Raw genomic sequence first — 13,306 nt, forward strand, 5'->3', positions numbered from 1 at the left:
ATTGGATTAGGGCCCATCCTAATCCAGTAAAATTTTATTTTAATAACTAATTATATCTGTAAAGACTCTAATTCCAAATAAGGTCATATCCTGAGTTTCTGAGTGACACTGGTGAGTGACAAGGAATTTTCAAGGACACTGGTCATCTCGGTCCATTTCCCTTTTGTCTTTCTTCCTGTCAAATTTTATTTTATTTATTTTTTTAATGTTTATTTATTATTGTATTTTATTTTTTAAATTTATTTTTATTTATTTATTTATTTAGACAAATAGTTTATTGTCAAATTAGTTTCCACATAACACCCAGTGCTCATCCCCACAAGTGTCCTCCTCCATGCCCATCTCCCCTCCCCCCCACATCCATCAGTCCTCAGTTTTTGTCAGCATTCAAGAGTCTCTCATGGTTTGCCTCTCTCCCTTTCCCCCACCATTTCCCTTCTTCTCACCCTTGTTCCTCTGTTAATTTCCTCCTAATCCTCCTATACGTGCAAACATAGGATATTTGTCCTTCTCTGCCTGACTTATTTCGCTCAGCATAACACCCTCAAGGTCCATCCATGTTGCTACACATGGCCAGATTTCATTCTTTCTCATTGCCATGTAGTATTCCATGGTATAGATAAACCACATCTTCTTGATCCATTCGTCCGTTGATGGACACTTAGGCTCTTTCCATGTTTTAGCTATTGTGGAGAGTGCTGCTATGAACATTGGGGTACATGTGCTCCTATGCCTCAGCATTTCTGTATCCCTTGGGTAAATTCCTAGCAGTGCTATTGCTGGGTCATAGGGGAGTTCTATTGTTAGTTTCCTGAGGAACCTCCACACTGTTTTCCAGAGGGGCTGTACCAGTTTACATTCCCACCAACAGTGTAGGAGGGTGCCCGTTTCTCCACATCCTCGCCAGCATCTAGAGTTCTCTGATTTGCTCATTTTAGCCACTCTGACTGGCGTGAGGTGGTATCTCAGTGTGGTTTTGATTTGTATTTCCCTGATGAGGAGGGATGCTGAGCATCGTTTCATGTGTCTGTTGGCCATCTGGATGTCCTCTTTGGAGAAGTGTCTGTTCATGTCTTCTGCCCATTTCTTCACTGGGTTGTTTGTTTTTCGGGCGTGTAGTTTGGTGAGTTCCTTATAGATTCTGGATATTAACCCTTTATCTGATATGTCATTTGCAACTATCTTTTCCCATTCCGTTGGTTGCCTATTAATTTTCTGGGTTGTTTCCTTGGCTGTGCAGAAGCTTTTAATCTTGATGAGGTCCCAACAGTTTATTTTTGCTCTTGATTCCCTTGCTTTTGGGGATGTGTCAAGTAAGAAGTTGCTGCGGTGGAGGTCAAGGAGGTTGTTTCCTGCTTTCTCCTCTAGGGTGTTGATAGTTTCCTGTCTCACGTTCAGGTCCTTTATCCATTTTGAGTTGATTTTTGTGCATGGTGTGAGAAAATGATCTAGTTTCATTCTTCTGCATGTTGCTGTCCAGTTCTCCCAACACCATCTGTTAAAAAGGCTGTCTTTTTTCCATTGGATATTCTTTCCTGCTTTGTCAAAGATCAGTTGGCTGTATACTTTTGGGTCCACTTCTGAGTTCTCAATTCTGTTCCATTGGTCTATGTGTCTGTTTTTGTGCCAATACCATACTGTCTTGAGGATGACAGCTTTGTAGTAGAGGCTGAAGTCTGGGATGGTGATACCTCCCGTTTTGGTTTTATTTTTCAGTATTACTTTGGCTATTCGGGGTCTTTTGTGGTTCCATACAAATTTTTGGATAGTTTGTTCTAGTTTTGAGAAGTATGCTGGTGCAATTTTGATTGGAATTGCATTGAATGTGTAGAGTGCTTTAGGTAGTAATGACATCTTAACTATATTTATTCTTCCTATCCATGAGCATGGAATGTTTTTCCATTTCTTTGTGTCTTCTTCAATTTCCTTCATAAGTTTTCTATAGTTTTCATCATACAGATCTCTTGTATCCTTGGTTAGGTTTATTCCGAGGTATTTTATGGTTTTTTGTGCAATTGTGAATGGGATCAGTTTCTTGATTTCTCTTTCTGTTGCTTCATTATTGGTGTATAAAAATGCAACCGATTTCTGTACGTTGATTTTGTACCCTGCAACTTGGCTGAATTCTTGGATCAGTTCTAGTAGGCTTCTGGTGGAGTCTGTCGGGTTTTCTATGTAGAGTATCATGTCGTCTGCAAAAAGTGATAGTTTGACAACCTCTTTGCCAATTCTGATGCCTTTATTTCCTTTTGTTGTCTGATGGCTGATGCTAGGACTTCCAGCACTATGTTAAACAGCAGTGGTGAGAGTGGACATCCCTGTCGTGTTCCTGATCTCAGGGGGAAAGCTCTCAGTTGTTCCCCGTTGAGGATGATGTTAGCTGAAGGCTTCTCATAGATGGCTTTTATGATGTTTAAGTAGGTTCCTTCTATCCCGACTTTCTTTAGAGTCTGTATTAAGAAGGGATGCTGTATTTTGTCAAATGCTTTTTCTGCATCTCTTGACAGGATCATAGGGTTTTTATCTTTTCTTTTATTGATATGATGTATCACATTGATTGATTTGTGAATGTTGAACCAGCCCTGTAACCCAGGAATCCCACTTGATCTTGGTGGATGATTCTTTTTATGTGCTGCTGGATTCGATTTGCAAGGATCTTGTGGAGGATTTTTGCATGTGTATTCATCAAGGATATTGGCCTGTAGTTCTCTTTTTTTGCTGGATCTCTGTCTGGCTTGGGAATCAGAGTGATGCTGGCTTCATAAAATGAGTCCGGGATCTTCCCGTCAAGTTTTAATTAAACATTTCCAAAATAGTTATGGGCAGTGGCTTACCCAGTCTGAGCAATAGGAGCAGTTAGCCCTGCTAACTAAATGCAGGCAGTTAAGTGGGAGCACTGTGTGCAGACTACCGATTGGCCTATATTTTATTATTAGTATGTCTGGCAATTCTATACAATGTTGTGATTAAATACTCCTCCCTACAAAATCTTTTGTTGGTCTGAGTTTTACCCATCTGTGTGATTATTCTTGAGTTTCAATAACATTTATGTATGCTCAATTTAGCACATTTTTATTATTAATCCTTTAATAAATGTTATATTTTACATGGAAGTAAATTTGGAGAACTCTTAGTTATATAGTTTTTCCAGGCTTATGGAGACTCAGCTGCATATAGTCATTTTGAAAGTTAAGTTTATACGAGTTTAAAATAGTTTTGGACGTAGTTTGCATCCCCAGTCCGTGTCTTACTACATATTCTTGCTTTTAGAAGCAGATTAGAAAAAACAATAGCATAGTGGTTATAAAAAAGAAGAAAATCAACATGAGTTACTTTAGTGTGACTTCCTGAGAGTTTTATTTTTATGCTTAAAGTTGTGAATAGAAATAATTGATAAGCTGAACTTTATTAAAATTAAAAACTTCCGCTCTGCCAAAGATAATATCAGGAGAATGAGAAGGCAAGCCACAGATGGGAGAAAATAGTTGTAAAAGACATATCTTGTTAAATGAAATACAGGAAAGGGGTGCCTGAGTGGCTCAGTCGGTTAATCATCCAACTCTTGATTTCAGCTCAGGTCATGATCTCACAGTTCATGGATTTGAGCCCTGCATCGGGCTCTGCACTGACAGTGCAAATCCTGCTTGGGATTCTCTCTCTCTCTCTCTCTCTCTGTCTCCTCTCTTCTTCTCTCCTGCTTGCACATGTGTGTGCTCTGTCTCTTTCTCTCAAAAATAAATAAGTGAACTTAAAAAATATATCCAGGTAGAACTCTTAAAACCCAATATTAAGAAAATAACTCAATTAAAAAATGGGCCAAAGACCTTAACAGAAACCTCACCAATGAGGAGATACAGATGACAAATAAGCACATGAAAAGTCATTCACGTCACATGTCATCAGGAAATGAAAATTAAAACAAGATGGCACCACATACTTATTAAAATGGCCAAAACCTGGCATGCTGACAATTCTAAATGCTGGCGAGGATGTGAAGCAACAGGAACTCTCATTCATTGCTGGTGAGAATGCAGAATGGTACAGCCAGTCACTTCGGAACACAGTCGGGTAGTTTCTTACAAAACTACACATACTCCTACCATACGATCCAGCAACTGATGTGCTCAGTATTTACCCAAATGAGAGAAAACTTACGTCCACACAAAATCTGCACATAACTGTTTACAGCAGCTTTATTCCTAATTGCCAACAATTGGAAGCAGCCAAGATGTCCTTCAGTAAGTGAAGTGATAAATAAACCTGGTGAATCCAGACAGTGGAATATTAGTCAGTGCTGAAAAGAAATGAGCTCTTAAGCCCTGAAAAGACTTGGAGGAAGCTTAAATGATGACTACTAATTAAGTAAGCCAGGCTGAAAAGACTACATATGGTCTGACTCCCAAGTATATGACATTCTGGAAAAGACAAAACTATGGAGGTGGTACGAAGATAAGTGGTTCTAGGGGCTATTAGAGGAGGGACCAATGAATAGGTAGAACGTACTGGAGTTTGAGGGCAGTGAAACTACTCTGTTGTGTGATCTCAGAATGGTACATTCATGGCAAGTTACACATTTGTCCAAACCAATGTAACACACCGCAAGTGAAGTATAATGGAAGCTGGTTTTTGGGTGATGATGATGTGTCAACATAGGTTCATCAGTTGTAACAAATGTAGCACTGTAGTGGGGCATGTTGGTGATGGGGGAGGCCGTGCACTGTGGGGAAAAGGGGTATATGGGAAGTTTCTGTACCTTCCCCTCAATTTTGCTGTGAATCTTAACTGCTCTAAAAAAATAACATCTGGGGGTGCCAGAGTGGCTCAGTTGGTTGAGCATCTGACTTCGACTTGGGTTGTGATCTCCTGGTTTGTGGGTTTGAGCACTGCATAGGGTCCTGTGCTGACAGCTCAGAGCCTGGAGCCTGCTTCAGATTCTGTGTCTCCCTCTCTCTGCTCCTCCCCCATTCATGCCCTCTCTTACCCTTGCTCTCAAAAATAAATAAACATTAAAAAAATTTTTTTAAATTACGTCTGTTAAAAAAACATAAATAGAGGAAGGTGTGAACTGTGATGTGCAATATGTAACACTTTGCTAAGTGCTTATTTGAATTCATATATGAAATATTTTACTAATTTTAATATCTCTGGAATTGAAATTCTTTGTTGTTGTTTTAAAACTAAAGAAAGAATCAAAGTGCAACATGACACCAGTGGTATGCTTTAGTAGTGGCAGATATTAAAAAAGAAAACCCACACACCTTGGATTTATCGTTGATAGCACTTCAGATGTTTCATAAAAATTAAATATGTAAGTTAATCAGATTTGCTGGATAAAAGGTGGTAAGCATTGGAATAAAGAACTCATTCTTCTATTTCTGGAAAGACTATAGCTGAAAGCCCAGAAGATATCTTGAAACAGCGGGATGGTTGTCTCATAAACCTCTGTTGTGATCAGCCGTAGAAGAGTGCTGCCTATCTGGCCAGCATTCACAGTAGAATTCATGCGAAAATCAAAGAGATTAATCTCAAATTTTATATCTGTCTTCTGGAAATCATTCTTTCAACCTTGTGGAATTTTCTTTTTTGGAAAGGTTTCTTCATGTGTGATGCTTTCTGAAACTTTGGAAAAATTTTATTCATTCTTTTTAATCTCACCTCATTGTTGGAAAAAGCTACAGAAAGTCTTTTGTAGACAAGATGGAATACTCATTATGAAGTGAGGGCACAATAAATTTTGAAAAGTTGATCTCAACTTGGAAGTACTGTTTGATACAAAGAAATATGGACAAATGAGAAACAGCTCAGATTATGTCCTTGGCTACTGCAGTTTTTCCCTTTTCAATGATCTCTGCCCCCCCCTACCGGTGTTGAAGTTTAGATGAGGTTAATCAGATACAAACATATTTGTAGAAAGCAGAGACTGCCTTGAACAGTGTACAGTGAAATACCAAGCTTTCAAACTTTTCTTTGAAGATAAGTCCACAGAAAGGCAAAGGCTATTGACTGTGCAACAAAAAAATGTTAGGAAATGAGCATTTACATAGAAAAAAAAGAATCAAATTCTGAAGAAGAGTATTAAGAGGAACAAAAGATTCTAATCTTACATTTCCCAGAGAAAGCAAAATAACAATGTTGAATAGCCCAATCATTATCTTTTCTTCTTTTTTTTTAATTTTTAAAAATGTTTATTTTTGAGAGAAAGAGAGAGTATGTAAGCAGGGGAGGGGCAGACACAGAATCTGAAGCAGGCTCTAGGCTCTGAGTTGTCAGCACAGAGCCCGATGCGGGGCTTGAACTCACAAACTGCAAAATCATGACCTGAGCCGAAGTTGGACCCTTAACCAACTGAGCCACCCAGGTGCCCCTAGCCCAATCATTTTCACCAAGAACTGGACATTTGTTCTAAAGCCATGGATCAAATAATGTCTGTGTTCACTATCATTCAGTAATTTTCTCTAATTATGTTACTTTCAGAAGACGTACTTAGGAAGTGGAAAATTTTCACTCCAGAAGCATTTGTAAACATTTGAGTGGATCTCAAATAAACAAAGGCATAGATACTACTGCATTTTTTGGAATTTAATGAGAAGTGGGATTTTTATGAATCTCTGTCAAACTTACCTTTATGTCTAATGCTTTCCCAAAATATTTGTATATTTTGGGCTTCACTTGAAAAAACATGTTTCTGGGGTGCTTGGGTGGCTCAATTGATTGAGCATCCAACTCTTGATATTGGCTCAGTTCATGATCCCAGAGTTGTGGAATTGAGACTTGTTTTGGGCTCCATGCTAAGTGTGGAGACTGCTTAAGAATCTCTCTCCCTCTGCTTCTCTTCCCTACTTGTGCTCTCTCTCTAAAATAAAAAAATAGTAATAATTTAAAAATCAAAAAAATAAAACACATTTCTAAATTAAAATAATAAAAGGTTTTTCTATCAACTATGCAAGGATAGACTGACAAATCTGGCTATATTCTTTATTTTTATTTATTTATTTAATTTAATTTAATTTAATTTAATTTAATTTAATTTAATTTATTTTATTTTATTTTCTTAGTTTATTGTTAAGTTTGTTTCCATATAACACCCAGTCCTCATCCCCACAAGTGCCCTCCTCCATGCCCATCACCCCCCTTACCCTCTCACCCCCCCCATCAGCCCTCAGTTTATTCTCAGCATCCAAGAGTCTCTCATGGTTTGCCTCCCTCCCTCTCCCCAACTGTTTTCCCCCTTCTTCTCCCCCATGGTCCTCCGTTAAGTTCCTCCTAATCCACTTATACTTGCAAACATATGGTATCTGTCCTTCTCTACCTGACTTACTTTACTCAGCAAAGCACCCTCTAGTTCCATCCATGTGGCTACACATGGCCAGATTTCATTGTTTCTCATTGCCATGTAGTATTCCATTGTATAGATAAACCACATCTTCTTGATCCATTCATCAGTTGATAGACACTTAGATTCTTTCCATGTTTTGGATATTGTTGAGAGTGCTGCTATGAACATTAAGGTACATGTACCCCTGTGCATCAGCACTCCTGTATCCCTTGGATAAATTCCTAGCAGTGCTACTGCTGGGTCATAGGGGAGTTCTATTGTTAATTTTTTGAGGAACCTCCATACTGTTTTCCAGAGGGGTTGTACCAGCTTACATTCCCACCAACAGTGTAGGAGGGTGCCTGTATCTCCACATCCTCGCCAGCATCTAGAGTCTCCTGACTTGTTCATTTTAGCCACTCTGACCAGTGTGAGGTGGTATCTCAGTGTGGTTTTGATTTGTATTTCCCTGATGAGGAGGGATGCTGAGCATCGTTTCATGTGTCTGTTGGCCATCTGGATGGCCTCTTTGGAGAAGTGTCTGTTCATGTCTTCTGCCCATTTCTTCACTGGATTATTTGTTTTTCGGGTGTGGAGTTTTGATGAGTTCCTTATAGATGCTGGATACTAGCCTAGTCCTTTATCTGATATGTCATTTGCAACTATCTTTTCCCATTCCGTCAGTTGCGTATTAGTTTTGTGGGTTGTTTCCTTTCCTGTGCAGAAGATTTTAATCTTGATGAGGTCCCAGTAGTTCATTTTTGCTCTTGATTCCCTTGCCTTTGGGGATGTGTCAAGTAAGAAATTGCTGCGGTGGAGGTCAAGGAGGTTGTTTCCTGCTTTTTCCTCTAAGGTTGTGATGGTTTCCTCTCACATTCAGGTCCTTTATCCATTTTGAGTCTATTTTTGTGTATGATGTGAGAAAATGATCTAGTTTCATTCTTCTGCATGTTGCTGTCCAGTTCTCCCAACACCATCTGTTAAAGAGGCTGTCTTTTTTCCATTGGATGCTCTTCCCCCGCTTTGTCAAAGATTAGTTGGCCATACATTTGTGGGTCCAATTCTGAGTTCTCTATTCTAGTCCATCAGTCTATGTGTTTGTTTTTGTGCCAATACCATACTGTCTTGATGATTACAGTTTGTAGTAGAGGCTAAGGTCTGGGATGGTGATACCTCCTGTTTTGGTTTTCTTCTTCAATATTAATTTGGCTATTCAGGGTCTTTTGTGGTTCCATACAAATTTTCATGGGTAGTCATGACATTTTGACAATATTTATTGTTCCGACCCATGAGCATGGAATGTTTTTCCATTTCTTTGTGTCTTCTTCAGTTTCCTTCATAAGTTTTCTATAGTTTTCATCATACAGATCTCTTATATCTTTGGTCAGGTTTATTCCTAGGTATTTTATGGTTTTTTGTGCAATTGTGAATGGGATCAGTTTCTTGATTTCTCTTTCTGTTGCTTCATTATTGGTGTATAAAAATGCAGCCGATTTCTGTACGTTGATTTTGTACCCTGCAAGATTGCTGAATTCATGGATCAGTTCTAGTAGGCTTCTGGTGGAGTCTGTTGGGTTTTCTATGTAGAATATCATGTCGTCTGTGAAAAGTGAAAGTTTGACTTCTTCTTTACCAATTCTGATGCCTTTTATGCTATATTCTTTATAAAACATATACATATAAAGAAGGTCAATTTTGAAAAAGTTTTTGACATTTTTAGAAGTTAAGGCTCAAATAGCAAATATTATTCATTTCTATAATGAACAATATATAGATATGTTAGTTACTTTTTTCAAAACACATGAACATAATCAAATACATGAATCCATTACTTTTCCTTTTTTGTACTCTAATATTTATTTTATTTAAAACTGGCATGATTGGGGACTGGGTGGCTGGGTGGCCTTGGTGGCTCAGTCGGTTGGGCATCCGACTTCGGCTTAGGTCATGATCTGACAGCTTGTGGGTTTGAGCCCCGCATCAGGCTCTGTGCTGACAGCTAGCTCAGAGCCTGGAGCTGCTTCAGATTCTATGTCTCCCTTTCTCTCTGACCCTCCCCTGCTCACGCTGTCTCTCTATGTCTCAGAAATAAATAAAACATTTTAAAAAATTAAAAAAAATAAAACTGGCATGTTTGTTCACATAAAGTTCAATAAAATAAAACTTTTAGTTATCTGCATTTCTTTTTTGGATATTATCACTATACATTTCATTTCATTATTATTACTGAAAATAATTTTGTCCTGTACAAGAGGAGGGTTGTTCAAAAGTGTGTCTGTTGGGGCGCCTGGGTGGTTCAGACAGTTAAGCGTCCAACTCTTGATTTTGGCTCAGGTCATGATCTCATGATTCATGAGATCGAGCTTCACGTGGGGCTCCGCACTGGCAGTGCAGAGCCTGCTAGGATTCTTTCCCTCTTTCACTCTCTCTGCCTCTCCCCTGTTCATGCTCTCTGTCTGTCACTAAAAATAAGTAAACATTAAAAAGAAATGTTTCTGTCTCTTCTGTCAGATACAGCAAATACACCTCTGGCTACAAAAATACCAAGTAACTCTGCTGGGGGTAAACTTTAATCTCTTAACTCCTGGTTGTGCCACCTGCACATTCTAGGGCACAACAAAGAGAGACTCTCCTGTCTAATCTCAATTCATCCTTAAGAAAAAGTATATTATAAATAATTTTTTAGAATAAAATAAAACATTGGACTCTAAAATGAGTTTCAATTAAAATTAAAATTTGTTTTCATTTGAAAATCGCAAAATATCACTGTGAAGTAAATTTTAAAACGGTACCTGATCCTTTTGCATTTCTGTGTAGCTTTGCAAGGGACACTTTGAGATTCAAAAGAAGAATTTATTGAACAACAAGAGGTTACAGGGATGATAGTAGAAATAACCAGACACTGCCACGAAGAACACAGTAGAAGCTGAGAACAAATGGAGTTAATCTCTGAAAACCCATGTCTTTATTGGTTTTAATTTTTAAGATGAGTTTATTTTTTTAAGTTTATTTATTTTGAGAGAGATAGAGCATGAGCGTGTGCACACATGAAGGGGGAAGGGGTGAAGAGAAAGGGAGAAAGAGAATCCCAAGCAGGCTCTGTGCTGTCACTGTGGAGCTGGAGGGAGGGCTGGAGCCCACGAACCCTGAGATCATGACCAGAGCCGAAATCAAGAGTTGGATGCCTAACCAACTGAGCCACCCAGGTGCCTCAAAACACATTTTATACACTAAATCTCCACTGTAGAATCAGAACACACCAGAATATGCAAGCATGCATTCCATTGACCAACAGAGTCATGATGTCATCACATCACGTGTAGCTTCTGGAAGATTCCACCATACATTGAGAAGAGAGTGACAGTGAAAAAGGCAAGTGATGTTTTGGGTTTACCATGAAGATCGTTTTGAACACAAGGAACCCCCTGCAGGATGGCAGGGATCCCCTTGTCCCTGGCCACACTTAAAGAACTACTGTTCTAGATGCTTGATATTTTAAAAGTTATCTATGAAAATTGCTGTACTTTTTTTTATGTTTTGCAACCCTAAAGCAGGTATTGGTAATTCCACGTCAGTATCCTCCTCAGCCAAGGCTTATTCTGCCTTCTCATAAAGTTAACTCTTATCAGCTTGTCAAGTCATATTAATAAGGCTAAGAGTAAGAAAGTGGAAGAATGGGGGCGCCTGGGTGGCTTAGTCGGTTAAGCGTCCGACTTTCGCTTGGGCCATGATCTCGCGGTTCGTGGGTTCGAGCCCCGCGTCGGGCTCTGTGCTGACTGCCAGCTCAGAGCCTGAAGCCTGTTTCAGTCTGTGACTCCCTCTCTCTCTGACCCTCCCCTGCTCACCCTGTCTCTCTCTGTCTCCTAGAAATAAATAAAACATTAAAAAAAAATAAAAAAGAAAAGAAAGTGGAAGAATGGTGGGCACTTTTATTTCATGAAATTAACTAATTGATTAATTAAAATTAGAGAGGAAATGCATAATCTTGGTTCAAGGCTAGAATCAAGTTCCTTGTTCCAGTTTGACTGGAAGGAATGAAGATTTGGATAAGAACATCAACCTTCCCTATCTAGGGTCTTGCTGCTCCAGCTTAACTGTGGGAAAACCTGGCTAGAGGATCACAGGGACAAAGGCCTTAGCTTCCTCTCTCACATAGCAATTGTAACATTTTTCCTGTCCTGTCGTCTAGTTGGAATATCGCATCCCCAGAGCTCTCTCGAACATTGAGTTTAATGTGATAATTAGTTACAATTACATTGCTCATTAAACAAAATGATTTTACACTAATGTGCTATTAAGACTGGAAAGTTGTTAAATTGTGAAATACCTCGTGCTATATGTCTTTGATTCTAAGATGCACATTTGGATACATTTTAACAACACTGAAATGAGAATGTTTTTTCTTTAGTTATTTTTTTAAGATTTATTTATTATTTTCGAGACAAAGCACAACAGCAGGGAAGGGGCAATGAGAGGAGGGGACAGAAGAACTAGAGCAGGCCCTGCACTGACAGCAGCAAGCCCCATGCAGGGCTTCAACCCACAAACCCATGAAATGTGAGATCATGACCTGAGCTGAAGTTGGACTCTCAACCCACCGAGCCACCCAGGTGCCCGAGAAGGTTTTTTTCAAAGATGCATCAGTTTAACTGGTGGGGTTTCCTCTCCCATTTTTGTGAAATAAGTTTTTGATTATATTTCTTTTGATATAATTACATATGCTTATTTCATGAGGAAAACTAGAATATATTTCCTCTTTAATAATTTCTATATTTTTTCTATTAAAAGAGTTTAGAGAATCTGGTGATAATTTGTTATGTGTACAAATATTTTCTGAAATGTGCATTTCCACATTATGTGCCTCATAGCAGTTAGGAAATGACCATTAAATTATGTTCATGTAAATTGTTCAAAAGGTTGCTCTCCTTTTCAAAAAAAACCTTTTGGGACGCCTGGGTACCCCAGTCGGTTAAGCACCTGACTTCGGCTTGGATCACGATCTCATGGCTTATAAATTCGAGCCCAGCGTCAGGCTCTGTGCTGACAGCTCAGAGCCTGGAGACTCTTTTGGATTCTGTGCCTCCCTCTCTGCCTCTCCCCCACTCCTGCTCTCTTTCTCTCAAGAATAAAATTAACATTGAAAAAATCTCTTTTGCTTATGTTTTAAGTTTGATGTTGAGTATTTAATTTTGTTCATAATAGGTTTATTTTAGGACAGTGGAACTTATAGAAGAGTCCATTGAAGGGTCTCAAGGTTTGAGTTTCTACTTCAAAATTAATGGATTGCCCATATTTCTGAAAGGCTCAAACTGGATCCCAGCAGATTCGTTCCAGGATCGAGTAACCTCTGACTTGTAAGTCAACTGTTTTTTCATTTCTTCTTTTTCTTTTTATTAATGGTCCCACAAAACTAAAGAGTTACTCATTTTTTTGCTTTCTTTCGTCCCAGTGGAAGGAACCCAGAGATAAGACAGAATTCTAGGATGATGGAAACTTTAGAATGGAAAGGAGTTTTAAATAATATATTCACTTTTCATGAGCTATAGATAGTCTTAACAGCTAAACTACTTGAGGCTGCTGGAACCGTCCAATTTTTAAAAAACTATCATATATTTCCTCTGGAGGAACAAGAAAATGTCTAGTGCACATTTTGGATAGTTAGTTCCTGGAAAAAAAAAAAGATTAAATTTGGCTTTAAAAAAATCTTAAATACTTATGTGCATTCTTTTTTAAAAAAGAAAACCCATATTTACTTCTTCGTTCTGAGCTCTTTGCATGTTCTTTTACTTTTACCTTACTAAAAAGAACTTTAAAAACTTTACAATTTTAAATCTAGAAAAAAATTTGAAGTGTTTCTCTGTATCTTTGAGAATAATCACACTTTACAAGGAAATAATATTTCCTGATTGCGATTATAAATTTTGCGATAGTAAAAATGAACTTAGTGAAGTGAAAATAAACACATTTAACTTATTTAGATATGGATAAATT

The 13,306-nt window shown here is 38.4% G+C and overlaps 1 protein-coding gene across 1 annotated transcript in view; it reads left to right on the forward strand.

Moving 5' to 3' along the window:
• MANBA (mannosidase beta) overlaps nucleotides 1-13,306 on the forward strand; it is a 117,130-nt gene that overhangs the window by 53,203 nt on the left and 50,621 nt on the right. The window contains exon 8 of the mRNA XM_039220822.1: nucleotides 12,518-12,669. Within this exon, the coding sequence (XP_039076753.1) occupies nucleotides 12,518-12,669 (152 nt within the window). The remainder of the gene's footprint in view (nucleotides 1-12,517; nucleotides 12,670-13,306) is intronic.

The sequence above is a fragment of the Hyaena hyaena genome, unplaced genomic scaffold (assembly GCF_003009895.1).
Source record: "Hyaena hyaena isolate Hyena2069 unplaced genomic scaffold, ASM300989v1 scaffold_914, whole genome shotgun sequence".
In the NCBI taxonomy this organism is placed as follows: Eukaryota; Metazoa; Chordata; class Mammalia; order Carnivora; family Hyaenidae; genus Hyaena; species Hyaena hyaena.